The sequence below is a fragment of the Mus musculus genome, chromosome 13 (genome assembly GCF_000001635.26).
Source record: "Mus musculus strain C57BL/6J chromosome 13, GRCm38.p6 C57BL/6J".
Classification (NCBI taxonomy): domain Eukaryota; kingdom Metazoa; phylum Chordata; class Mammalia; order Rodentia; family Muridae; genus Mus; species Mus musculus.
Window position 1 is genome coordinate 14,425,751 of NC_000079.6, and position 14,660 is coordinate 14,440,410.

A 14,660-nucleotide genomic window follows, 5' to 3' on the forward strand; every position below is an offset into this window, starting at 1 on the left:
AGTGTAGAGAATTAAGTCTGCAAGCCACTCGAAGAAACAAACATACATTCTATGAGTTCTATTCTTTTAGAGATACCCAACTTATACAATTATATTTCACATTATGCAGGCTTCACATCTGATGTTTGTAGACATTTCCAGTGGGGCTGAAAAGGCTGCTGATACGGCATTGACTTTCTAAAAGAAATGAGCCCAATTTTTTTCTCCTTATTACAACGTGGCAATGGGCCATCATTCATATCAGAGGTGACTCTGAAGATATCTAGAGTCCCAGGATATAGTCTGCTTAGATTCTGCAGAGAAAAATCAAAAGAGCTGACTGAACTATTAAAAACATATTAGTAAAATTTAGACAAGAAACCTCAGAAAAAATGGTCAAAGTTGTCATCCACCATTATCATGAGAATTTGAACCACTCCAAAATCTAATCTGTGGTTTGGCCCTAGTGAGTTACTACAAAGTAACTTTCTTTCCCATACTTGATCTGGTATTAGATTCTGAGACTAATCAAATGACCTCACTACACAATAAACCTAAACCAATTTCAAACAGCTCTGAAGGAATATGGAAACCAGTTTTACCTATCTAATGCTAGGACTCAAAGATTATGGACTCTCAGTTCTGGATCCACATAAAAGAAAAAGAAGAGCAGAGAAGTTGAATTGGGTTTCCCTAAACATCCTCATGTCTTCCACACTGCTGGGAAACCAGACAAATAAGTTCACATATGTTTGTGTTTCTACTGTGTGTCTGTGTGTGTCCATGGAAGACAAAAGAGAATGTCAGGTTCCATGAAGCTGAATTTACAAGTAGTCACCGGCCATACAACTCTTAAACAAACAACAACCCAAATATGGTTCTTCTGGACCTAGCATGGCCATGGCTTTCCTGGTTCTCATCCTTTCTGGGATTACTGGTTGACATCATTGTAAAAATATGTGTCCTCTAAGATATGTGACAATTTGAAACTAAAGTCCTTTAGGGTACATTTGATTCCTAATACAAGAACTCTGATGCCTCCTCTAATCATTAAAACAAGGAGAGTCTTGTTGTACTTCTTAGGCAAAATCCACACCCTTTATCAACTTCAACACAGTTACTAAAGATGGATTGCCTATCAGACTTCTCTCCAGAAGGATTTTAGGGCTTACATCTATGGGGCCAGTTCCGGCAGGAGAAAGGGACTGGAGACTGCAGTGTCAGGATTAACATGTGAAATAAACCAGCTGGGAGAGGAAGACCAGGTTCCCTTCCCCACCTGAACTAAATACAATAGAATGTGCCTGAAAACAACAAAAACCAACCAACCAACAAAAGTGGTGATATACAAATGTGAGCCATTGAGTGTTATGCAAATTACCTATTATATAGGGTAATGACTCTCATGGGCCATTTTTTCCCCTGGTCTTTTTCCACTCTCATCTCACAAATTCTTTCTTTTTTGTAATAACTGTCTCTGTTATTATTTCTAATCATGTGGCCCTGGTCCAGTTCTTAACCTTGAGTCATAAAAGCCTGAAAATTTCATTAGATCTCCTGAGACTCAGATCCACACCTGTATCAATTCAATCTAACGATTTGAGAGATGTTGTTAAAGTGCTATAGTCTGGACTTTAGCTTGTTTCTGCTCTTGGTGCCAATTGTAAAGGAGGCATTTTTTGACAGGCTTGTCATGCTAAGGTTACTTGATAGCATGAGAATTAATTCTAGACTTTGCATAACAAAAGTGAGTGCTGCTTGCCTTTCTGAATAGCCTTGTTTGGAATTCATCTTTAGATTTTTGGGTCGATTTTTATTTCAACATTTTAGGAGTAAAAGCTATTTGAATTTATCTTGGACCACTTTATAGTACCAGTTAACAAGAGAATAGTTGTTGGGGGTGATGCTTTTGTTATGTTAATGAAACAAAGATTCAGAAGCTGGGAATTTAGCTCAGTGGTAGAGAACTAACCTAACATGCATGGTCTTGGGTTAGGTCCCCAGTCCTGAAAAGATAGAGAGACAAACAGACAGACAGACAGACAGATGGTGGTGGGGTTTAAGAATTCCCTACTGTAATGTCTCTGGGAGTGGGAAATATAATTAGTTGCCTTCTAGGGAGAAATTCTACTAACTAGCCCCTTTAAAGTATTAATTCTGGAAAATGAGACTAGAAAGCTCTTGCTGCTGATTTACAAATGAGATTGCAAGCAAGACTGATTTTTTTTAAGGTTTAAAATAAAAACATATGATCTTGTTTTATTATGTCAGAAATACATAGTTCAGATCTGTTTAAAGGCATGATAAATTGATACTGCCTTTTCTTACAAACTTGTGTATTCTTAACTTCTTGAAATCTATTAGATTACATATCTGGGTTAATTAAACATGTCTCATGAAATAGTAAAATGGATTAAATATTACATACCATTAGAAGATACATGATCTTTCAAACATGTAATTTAGAGTGATAGTAAGCATCTAAAAATAGTTTACTAATGCCGGGGCCTAGCAAACACAGAGCTGGATGCTCACGGTCAGCTATTGGATGGATCACAGGGCCCCCAATGGAGGAGCTAGAGAAAGTACCCAAGGAGCTGAAGGGATCTGCAACCCTATAGGTGGAACAACAATATGAACTAACCACTACCCCCCGGAGCTCGTGTCTCTAGCTGCATATGTAGCAGAAGATGGCTTAGTTGGCCATCATTGGAAAGAGAGGCCCATTGGTCTTGCAAACTTTATATTCCCCAGTACAGGGGAACGCCAGGGCCAAGAAGTGGGAGAGGGTGGGTAGGGGAGTGGTGGGGGGGGGAGGGCATGGGGGACTTTTGGGATAGCATTGGAAATGTAAATGAAGAAAATACCTAATTTTAAAAAAAGGAAAAAATAGTTTACTAAAAGTACAGTTTATTTATATAAAACATCATCTGTTGAGTTGTAAGACAAAATATTGTTAAATTACAAGTATACAGTTTGTATAGAGTTTTAATAAGGGTTTTCTTCTAAAATAGTTTCTAAAAAGAAAATAATTATCGTCCTTTGTTTTTCCTGAAAAGTCATAGGTGAAGGAAATAAGAACTTGCAAATCTTAATGGGAGTCACTGACCCTCAACATTCACCAGTATCAGATAATGAACTCGCTGCGAGAAACCTTCCTAACCTCTTAACTGTTCTGCGCATCCTGAGTATGCCCAACAGGAGCTATGCACACACTGAGTAAGAGACATGGCACCCACTTATGCCATGCTGAGTATGCCTAACAGGAGCTTATGCACACACTGAGTAAGAGACATGGCACCCACTTATGCCATGCTGAGTATGCCCAACAGGAGCTTATGCACACACTGAGTAAGAGACATTATGGTACCCACTACTTGAAAACTCCCATGATGAACACAGTGAGTATTTAAGAGACATTTTGGTACCCACTACTTGAAAACTCCCATGGTGAAATACTCTGGTCATAAGCTTAAGTTAGGTAGATAACAGGCAGAGAGACAAACCAACTAACAACACACACACACACACACACACACACACACACACACACACACACACTCACATTCACTTATGTATTGCATACTTGAAAGTCACGTACCACCCACATTCCACAGCAGCTCCCTTGGAAGGACTAATATTTCGTTAGCCTAGAATGCTTTGCTTTCCCGTATTCCTAGGAGATGTACCCTTCTCAGCAGCCACTTTCTTTCTTTGCTTTCTCCTTCCATTTTCCCTGAGACCTATAAGGACTGTAGACTCAGGCATGGAGAGATAGTATTGGTCCTAGTGGTATACATATTTTTCTCCCCTAAAGATGAGGAAAAAACAAACAAGAAAGTCAAAACCCTGCTATAGATATTTTTTCTCCCCTAGACATGAGGAAGAAACAAACAAGGAAAATCAAAATCCTGCCCATTTGCCCTTTTAATGTGTATAGCAATCCAGAAAAAGACCAGAATGTTTGTGAAGGCAGGCTGCTTCTCTGGCAAACCTAACTACATGGGACCTTTTAAGTGTCTTACGAGAAAGAGACATTATTCTATCTACCAAGGTCAAATGACTTCAGAAATGCCTATAGTAAGGATTTGTATCAGAATATTACAGGCTTGGTCTTTGGAGAGACAATGAAAGTGATCAATTCAAACCCAGGATAAATAAGCCCAGAGGACTGGGGTCTCAAAGCAGTGCTCTAACCCTCTTGTGTATTTACGCTCAGTTCAGTAGAGATGCCTGAGCATCACGGAATTGGGGATATATGATATCAGGTAGTTTTGAGAACTTTTCACTGACTAAGAGGAATGATTCCAGAGGCCCCAGTTTCTTATCTCTACCACTTGTACTTCATGCTGCAGTACTGGAGAATTCATGCAGAATTGGAGTTTTATTCTAAAGGGGGAAAAGGTTAATATTTTATTTTGAAATAATCTTGCCGGCTAATGGGAGATTTGGCCAAAGAATAGAAAGAACTATACTTGGTCATACTCTGTATCCATAAAGAAAACCAGGATCTAGGAGGAAATTTAGGAGACACACAAATGGATTAGTTGGTCAAAATCCCATTAACCATTTGTGAAGTATACTGACTGTCCTACATAAGGAACACATTTCTAGTGATTACAATATCTCATCAGGGGACCATAGCTGTGAAGTGATGGAAGAGCGTCTCTCCACATGAATAAAATACTGTATGGTTAACAATACAATAAGAACAAAGAGGTTACTCAAGGAAAGGAAGAAAACTCTGCCCTATTTCTTAATAGGCTAAGTGAGTCCATTAGAAAATGGAGGTTATCTCAGGAGGTCACCTTTTACTTTTTATCACCAAAAAGAGAAAAAAAAATCCACTTATCAGTGAGTACATATCATGTGAGCTCTTTTGTGATTGGGTTACCTCACTCAGGATGATGCCCTGCAGGTCCATCCATTTGCCTAGGAATTTCATAAATTCATTATTTTTAATAGCTGAGTAGTACTCCATTGTGTAAATGTACCACATTTTCTGTATCCATTCCTCTGTTGAGGGGCATGTGGGTTCTTGCCAGCTTCTGGCTATTATAAATAAAACTGCTATGAACATAGTGGAGGATATGTCCTTCTTACCGGTTGGAACATCTTCTGGATATATGCCCAGGAGAGGTATTGCAGGACCCTCTGGTAGTACTATGTCCAAGTTTTTGAGGAACCGCCAGACTGCTTTCCAGAGTGGTTGTACAAGCTCACAATCCCACCAACAATGGAGGAGTGTTCCTCTTTCTCCACATCCTCGCCAGCATCTGCTGTCACCTGAATTTTTGATCTTAGCCATTCTGACTGGTGTGAGGTGGAATCTCAGGGTTGTTTTGATTTGCATTTCCCTGATGATTAAGGATGCTGAACATTTTTTCAGGTGCTTCTCAGCCATTTGGTATTCCTCAGGTAAGAATTTGTTTAGCTCTGAGCCCCATTTTTTAATGGGGTTATTTGATTTTCTGGAGTCCATCTAGAGACTGCCATACCCAGGGATCCATCCCATAATCAGCCTTCAAATGCTGACACCATTGCATACACTAGCAAGATTTTCTGAAAGGACCCTGATATAGCTGTCTCTTGTAAGGCTATTCTTGGGCCTAGCAAACACAGAAGTGGATGCTCACAGTCAGCTATTGGATGGATCACAGGACCCCCAATGGAGGAGCTAGAGAAAATACCCAAGGAGCTAAAGGGATCTGCATCCCTATAGGTGGAACTACAATATGAACTAACCAGTACCCCCCAGAGCTCATATGTATCAGAAGATGGCCTAGTCGGCCATCAGTGGAAAGAGTGGCCCATTGGACATGCAAACTTTATATGCCCCAGTACAGGGGAAGGCCAGGGCCAACAAGTGGAAGTGGGTGGGTAGGGGAGGGGGGTATGGGGGACTTTTGGGATAGCATTGGAAATGTAAATGAAGAAAATACCTAATTAAAAAAAATAAGCCTCTTTTATCTTATTTCGGGGAATTTCTTATATATCAGATACATGCCTTATAAATATATACTCTTCCTTTGGGAAAAAAAAGTGGAAAAAAGGTGGGGGAGACCTTACCTTAAAGGCTATATAAGAAACTTCATATATCAATGTTTTTGCTTCTAAGTGTCTATTTGAACCTGTCAGTTATTAGTTTAGGCTCTATGACTTTAGATCAAAGTTTTCTGTTTTGTTTCTATGAAGTGTCATGTCTTTAGAAGTACAAATTATGGTTTAAGGATTGTTTAATCTGCAAAAGGAATAATCATATCAAGAGTCTAACTAAAAAAAAATGAGGCCTCAGTCTTCATCAGGACCAGAATGCACTAGGACACCAGAGATGACTGGGCAATAAGCCCTCTTAGCCTCTGGGGGACAAAGAGGATAGCACATAGGCAGATGACACCAGCTATTCTGGACTTTGGCCTTAGCAGAACAATATAAATTAAAACTACAAAATCTTTGGTTTCCACATCAATTTTATATATGGCTATATGTATACATGCATTGTCTATATGTGGTGATGTTTTTCTATTTTTTATTTGGTACCTAGTTGCCTTATAAATAAGTGGTCACATAAATTGAAATTGTTAAACTAACTCAGGTTCTTTTTACTTCACAATAGAAGTTTTAAAGTAGCCTCCACAGGTTAAGCTTAGCCAAGCATCCTAATCCTGGGAGCAGCCCTCTCCACACCACCACATACCTAATGATACCAAAACTAAGATGGTGGGAACCAATTTGAATACCGTCTAACAGGGGAAACATGTCAAAGATGCCATTTGGTGCTTTTAAAGGATTCTCTTTGTAGCTTTTTGCAGCCAAAGAAGTGCATAGCTTGGGGTGTGTGTGTGGGGGGGGGAGTAGACTAAAAATATTGGTGTGTTGTGTAATGGCGGAGATTTAGTCAAAGTTAATCTCTTCCTAAAGGAAGGAGTTCTGGGGGAGGAATGCTAAGTGAAGGAGCAGGGATAATGAATATTCTCAATAAGAAAGGAGATGGGTACTTAGAGTTACTATGCTAAGCCTGACCCTGGATGTTTAGTAGTACAGAGTTAAATGCAAATTCAGAGCTTCCTAAACCTAATACATAATATGTTCATTCTATAAATGTGTTAGTCATAGCTTTCTAATGAAGAAGGCAGCCCTGTGTATGAGATAACAGCAATGTTCTTATGGCAGAAGAAAGCTATCTGTGTGCCTCGTATTCCTCCTAGCATCACAAACCAACACACAGTGAACATCAAGGAGCTTTCTTATTCTTTCACAGTTAATTCAAGAACTAGCTAAATATTCAAATGCTGTGCTTAATAAATTTCCACAGCACTATGCAATGTAGGAATTTATATGTTTATTAAATGAAGTTTCACTTAGTGCCTGAGTGTGGAACTATTCCCAAAGCAATTCAAGGACCCAGTAGTTAGGGATTCCTGCTCAGACATGTGGGACATACTTGAAGCTCTGCTTTTCACTCACCAACTGAGACTTTGCAGCATCCATTCCAGCCTGAGAAGCTCAGCTCCTTCTCATATGAAACAGGAACAATCATCTCATTTGCCTTGTAGGAAATAAGCTCACAGGGAAAACGTGCAAATTATGACACAGTAGTGCCTAGAAAGTGTGAGCTGCAGTTCCTGAAAACTAGGGTGAGTTCTACAAGTAAATGGCTATCTAGAGTGACAACCCTCTGAGCCAAGCAACCACTATCTTGGGGGAATTCGGCTGTACCTCTCTGACTTGTAAGAGATCATTCCAGCCATTCTTATTGATGGTTTAAACCTCAGCAGAAATGGGCAGAGTGGGCCACAAAAGTCCCACCTGAATATCCAGCTGTCCCTTATTTGGCAACTCAAGTGACCTAGGAGAGGGCCAGAGTCTATAGAGGCCATAAAGATTAGAGGAGTCAGGTTCCATCTAGGCCGATAAGGGGAGGCTCTCATCTGTGCTGCATAAGGCTTTTCAGGTGCACCCTGTTGGGATGGGGGAAGTGCCCACCCTCCTGTAAATAACTCCTCACCTAAGTTCTGTAAGGAAGCCTTACAAATTCATTGGTTCCTCAGAGTTAAGTTTTGCAAAATCATACTTGAGTTTGTCATTGGGGCCTTAGGAGAAGAGACAAATATTGGTTAGTCTCTCTCTGGGAAGGGAGTTTAGTAACAATGATGTGGAAAAAGGAGGTGGGGGGGGATTTGACAGGGATTCTGAGAGAAGTCAGTTGAAAGCATCTTCCACGAAGACTCCTAAAAAAGGAGAGCAAGAGGGCCATTCTAATTGCCCCATATTCTCCCAGAGTCCCTGACTCCGAGTGAAGAAATTGCATTGTTCTTACCCCAAGACACATAGAAAGTACCCATGTTGACTGTTTCATAATTATCTAAGGCCTAGAGAAGCTCTTGAATATAACTTTCGAAGGACCACCACAGAACAATTGATTCCACATAAAAATTTACTTGTAACGATGGTACATACATATCACACAAGAAGGACTTGACATGCAAATAACATCATTTCAAAAAGGATCACAGTGGGGTTCTTGGGAGATGCAGGGCATGGCAGGGTGAGTGATGGATCTCAAATATTGAGACTGCACTTGAGGAAATTCTGGGCTGGGCAATGTCAATAATTCCTGGGCTCAGGCACATTCCATTATGAGTGGAAGGGATTATAATGGAATGACATGGATGGTTTCTTATAATCAGAAAAGCACACTGACCTTCACACTACACAGGTGCAGCAGCATAATGAACCACCACGTGTATGCGCATCAATTCCTGGGGAAGAGTCCAACGAGGTTAACTTAGCTTGTATCCCAAAAAAAACCCAGTGATGTTACCCGCACAGAGGAACATGCCCCATTCCCACCCACATCCTTTGCTTAGACCAGAAGGGAAAACAGCCACAGAGCAATTGTAATTGTTTTTACTAAATAGGTAAAATGTTACAAATAATATGTCATGCCATAAATAATTTGATTTTTAATTTTAACACTTAACTTTAAGAACTAAAAAAATCATAAATTTTGTTTTCTCTTTCCAATAAAGAGTTGGTCTTGTTGGGGCTTTACAAGAGGTGGAAAGTTTTTTTCTACCTATTCTTTTAATAAAAATACATAAAAGAACCCTCTGAGATGTGCTACTCATAAGTATTCCTTATCACAAAAGAATTGAACATAGGATTAAACTGCTAAATATATCATGGACTTCATCACAATGCCTTTACTTATTTAGGTATCTACTCAGATAGAAAAGATTAAATAGAAAGCACTGTTTATAGGAAGTATTGTTTACAGGGATTTTCCAGTAGAATCCTATTGCTACAAAAGTCCAGTGTCCTAGTTAGTTTTAATTGTTAATTTAACACCTTGAGTCATCTGAGAAGAAATCTTCAATCAAGAAACTGATCAGATTAGACTGATGCCTGTAGGGGATTCTGTGGGTGATTGACATGATTATTAACTTATAAGGAAGATCCCAGCTTATCATGGGTGGTACCATTTCCTGGGCATGGATCCTGGACTGAAAAAAGGATGCTAGTTCTGCAGGAGCCTGTGAGCAAGCCTGCAAGTCCTACTTGAGTTCCTGCCCTGACGGCTCTTAATGATGGACTATGACCTGTAACTGGAATAAACCCATTCCTTCCCTAAGTTGCTGTGGGTTGGAATAGTTTATCAGAGCAACATAAGCAAATTGGAACAACTACTAAGTTATGTAGCCCACTGTGGGCCACGTCATACCCTAGACAGGTGGTCCAAGGCTATGTAAGAAAGCTAGTTAACCTGTGCTTATGAATGAAGCAGCAAGGAATATGCTCTATGTTTTCTGTTTCAAGTTCCTGCTTGAGTTCCTATCATAACTTCCTTACATGACAGAGTGGTTGTTCGAATGAGAATGGCCCCTGTAGGCTCTTATATTTGAATGGTCAGTCATCAGAGAATGGAGGTGTTTGGGAAGGATTAGTAGGTGTGGCAGTGTTGAAGGAGTTGTCCCCGTGGGGGAGATCTTTGAAGTTTCAAGTAGTAGATGCCAGGACCAGTATCATTCACTCTAACTGCCTGCTGCCTGTGAATCAGAGAATAAAACTCTCAGCTTCTGCTCTAACACCATGCTTGTCTGCAATGCTTGACCATCTATGGTGATCATGGAGTAACCCTTTGAAACTGTAAGCAGGCACCCAATTAATGCTTTCTAAGAGTTGCCTTGGTCAGGGCTTCTCTTTACAATAATAGAACTAAGACAGACTATTACCTGTAAAGTGAAATAAACCCATTTTTCTCCTTATTCGCTTTTGGTCAGGTTGTTTATCACAGCAAAAGAAGATAAAACATAATAGAAATTGGTACCAAGAGTGGGGCATTGCTATGACAGACCTGACCAGTTAGTGTATTTTGTCAGAAGATTGTGGAAATATTTGGAATTTTAATCTGGGAAAGCATTTGCGTACCAGTAGAGAGAGAGGGGGCAGAGATGGACTGTGGTAGTGGGAGCTTAGACTATAAGAATTCTGAAAGAAAAGCAAACAATGGAGGCCTGGCATGTGAGGTTTCAGAGGAAGGTAAAGAACCTTATAACTGGACTGGGTGGAACATTATATTATATATTGGTGCAGAATCTATGATCAGCTGTGATAAAAGAATCAGCTTCAATTAATAAGAGATCAACATCATTAAAGTGAAATTTTTTGTGCTTCATTGGGAAAATAGGAAAATTATTCCTCAGTGTTAGTGTACAGAAGTTATGGACTTAGGAGGCCAAGGCTACATTTTGAGCTAGCAGCAGAGCAGTAAATAGTATGAAAGAATTGCCCAGGTGATACTGATTTTAAAGGTATTGAGGAGGTCATGAGGATCAGCTGGAGCCTGGCAAGGTGTGGTAAGGTCAACATTTCTGTGAAGAGGAAAGGGAAGGCCATTAGTAAAGATGCAGCATTAGTTGTAATGGAAAGCAAGGGTATTGGACATCCAGGCTAGTGAGATATCTGCCAAAGGCAGTTGGAAGGCCTCAAGTAGAGCTGGCCTAACCCTATAAGGAGAGCTATGTGTGCTGCAGATGGTAGAGCTGAACTGGGGTTGTACAAGCCCTTTGGAGCCAGGAAACTATACAATGAATCCTAGATGTAGCATTTACACCTCTGAATTTGGGTTTTGCTTTGATCTTATTGCTTTAATGCACCATTTGGAATAAGTATGCAGCTTTTAAAAATTAATCTATAATAATACAGTTAGGAGACTGAATTTTTAAAGAGACCTTAGATGTTTAAAGTGATAGGACCTGAATGACTCCTCTCTGAATACTAGTTTTCATGTTACCAGAAGGTATCATGGACGCTGCCATAGAAGAAAGGCGACTAACAGTCTAACTCAGGTATGATGCTTATGGATTATATTAATTATGAGCATGACACAATAACCCTAAGAGTTCAGTGGTAGCATGCATATCTTGGTGGTAACTACCAACTTTCTAATTGTAATTAAGACCTACTCAACTAGAGGGAAAAAATACCTCATACTGGAAACCTAGCTAACTACTCAGTGCTAGGAAGTCATGGATATTGGAGCTGAACCAACAACCACTACTTTACCATACCCACACAATCCCTAGCAACAATTTATCTTTATATCCACAGGTAAGTGTAATCTTTACCCCTCATAAAGGAAACATCTCTTTGCAAGAGGCATGGACTACTACAGAAAGCCACAACCAATCAAAGTACAGGAATGAGGGCCTCAGTTTTAATGAATCTACACTCTCACACTTCGATCTCAGGGAACATTGTGGAAGTGGGTACAGAGATCAGGGAGTTTGCTCTGAGATTTTTGTCTCCTAGTAATGTCAGAAGATCCATGCAAAAAGTCTCTTCAACATGACTACCAAAATATGAGCTGAGGAAGAATAATACTTACAAACATACCAAAGTGAATGGTGGGGGAAAGCCAATGAGGCCTTCACCATACAAAAAGAAGGACAGGCAACTAAGAAATGCAGGAAACGGGAGAAATAGTCTTCCCTGGGGAAACACACAGCAAGTAGTTGGCCAATACCAAATGGTCAGCCCTAGAAACATACATACAAGTAACAGAATACAGACTAGCAGGTTATATTTAGAAATATATGTGTGTGTGTGTGTATATATATATATATATATATATATGCGTGAAATAACAATTAGTGAAAAAAGAGGCTATGAATTTGAAAGAGAGCAAGGAGAGATATATGGGAATGTTTAGAGAGATGAAAGGGAGAAATGTTGTGATTGTATTATAAGCTCAAAAAATTTAAAAAATAAGAAGAGGAAGAAGAGGAAGAAGAAAAAGGAGAAAGAAGATGAGAAGGAGGAAGAGGAAGCTGCTGCCACAGGAAAGAAGTCACAGCAAGTTTGCAGTTTTGGTGCATTTGTTATGTTCATAACTGTGGCCTGAGCAAATCCAACATGTACGCACTAAGCTATTCTCTATGCCTGACATCACAACAGGTGATACTGGGTTCTCAGTCAAGATGCACACAGTACAGGATCTCTCTTACAGGCCTTTTACACTATCATGGCCACTAGTTTCCTGCTTCATCTCTCAGAAGTCTCCTCTTCACTTATCAGATCACCTTTTTCTAGCATGGAGTCTGTTGGGTCCTTAAAAATTTATACTAGGATTGCATCCTCATGTATATAGTCTTCGAGTTAATTTGCTTTCTATTGCTGTAATAAAACCACATGACCAAAAGCAACTGAGGAAGGAAAGGGTTTATTTGGCTTACATATCTTAAGACACAGTCTATGGAGTGTGGGAAGCCAAGGTAGGAACTGAAGCAGAGGCCAAGGAGGAACACTACTTACAAGCTTGCTCCACATGGCCTGTTCAACCTGGTTTCTTTCACCACCCAGAATCATCAACTTAGAAGTGGTACCTCTCACGTGGCGTCCCCCACATAGTGATCTGGGGCCTCTCACATTCGTCACTAACCAAGAAAATGCCCTGTAGACTTGCCCATAAGCCAATCAGGTAGTGGTACTATCTCAATCGAGTTTCTGTCTTCTCAAATGACTCAACTTGTGTCAAGTTGACAGACAAACAAAACTAACCAGACATACTTCAACATTGTCCAGCACTGACAACTCCTAGATGTCTGTGACAGCCTAAAGCATTTATCTGGAGTTTAAGGTTAGTACCTCCACACTGAACACCTTGGCCAAACCCAGAGTCTTTGTTCTTATGTCTAGTTGTTTTTCTAAAGTCTAGACTTAGGAATGGTTCCTCCATCTACCCAAAGCTTCTTGTCATAAACATGGAAATCCGCATCAATTCCTATATCTACCGCTCTGCACCATAATTTTTTTTTGTCCAAGTGCTAAGATCACCTGATTATACATTTTAATTTTCAGGAGTTCATCTGCTTCTTATCATTTCTGCTGCTTCCAGGACAACCTCTTCTGTGCTTAATCCCAATCTGCCCCAATGGTCTGCATTCTCACCCTTGCCTTAGATATAAACTCTACAATGGGCATAATGACTTATTAAAACCTAGAAGGTAGACTCATTGTGTAACTTCATTCTCTAACGTTTTGCCACTTCTTTAGCCTCACATTCTAAATACCAGCTATAGACTTACTTCATACAAACTGGGAAAATAGATCTAGCCCCACTAAAAGCCCCACTCCTACCATTGCTGTCTGCTTCCTCCTGTGTCTAATCATTCATCCGCATAGGGAATATTATATTGCTAAAAGGCACTTGATCCTTCCTTTGCCTGCATCTGTTTCCATTGGTCCTTCCTTGGTTATAATCTTTGATTCTTAGCCTCATCTGAGGATTTTTCCCCCCTTAACGGAGCACAGAACAATGCCCTATTGTTACTTTGATAGTTTGAAAATTAATTCTAGTGAACTGTTTATGAACAGTTCTGAACTCAGAATTCTGTGGTTTGGGGGCTATCAATTTGAATACCTAGCAAAGAGCCTATTGTAACAGGAGGCCCTGAGATGCCAACAGAAAACACCTGCAACAGGCCAGTCAGAACCCCACTGTGGTATTTCATTGTCTTCCTTTTATAACCAAATTCCTCCCCTCTCCCTTTTGTATTATAAATGGCTTGTGGTAAATTCTGCTGCTTAGGGAAAAGTTTCCACTTCTGGGTCAACTCAGCCATCTCTATTAATCAAGCATAATACAGCCAATCAAAATATATGTCACTTTTGGTTCCAGTGGGTTGAGATAGACAAAAGGTATAAAATGTGTTGTTTAACTAACTTGGGCCTCAGTCTTTAGATGGTCATCTGCTAAGTCTGTGTGAATATATATATATATATATATATATATATATATATATAAAATAAACCAGCTTTCTGGCTAATGTAAGCTTGAGTATTTTATTTCCTGGTCTACTCTTTTGTCATAATATCCATAAGAATGTCATGAAAAGGTAGACATTCGGGGATGTTTAAGTCTTCAAGCAACTCATAGGCTAGATTTTCAAATATTTTACTTTTATTATCGTTTTTAAATGTATGCGTTTGTGCATGCACATGAGTCTAGACACCCATGGAGATGAGCAGAATCTGCTCCTTTGTCCCACCAGTTGCAGATGGTTGTAACACACCTGATACGGGTTCTGGAGACTGAATTCAGGTCCTTTAGAAGAACAGCAGATGTTCTTAAATCCTGAGCCATCTCTCCATTCCCATAGACTAGATTTTAAATTATA

General features: G+C 39.7%; 1 protein-coding gene across 12 annotated transcripts in view; it reads right to left on the reverse strand.

The window, feature by feature from the left end:
- The window catches only part of Hecw1 (HECT, C2 and WW domain containing E3 ubiquitin protein ligase 1), a 296,852-nt gene that overhangs the window by 199,313 nt on the left and 82,879 nt on the right, over window positions 1-14,660 (reverse strand). For 6 of the 12 annotated variants that reach the window (NM_001081348.3, XM_006516811.2, XM_017315650.2 and 3 more), the window contains exon 2: window positions 8,684-8,741. The exons of the other annotated variants lie outside the window; for them this stretch is intronic. In NM_001081348.3, the coding sequence (NP_001074817.3) occupies window positions 8,684-8,710 (27 nt within the window). In that variant the 5' untranslated portion in view covers window positions 8,711-8,741. The remainder of the gene's footprint in view (window positions 1-8,683; window positions 8,742-14,660) is intronic. 12 annotated transcript variants of the gene reach the window in all.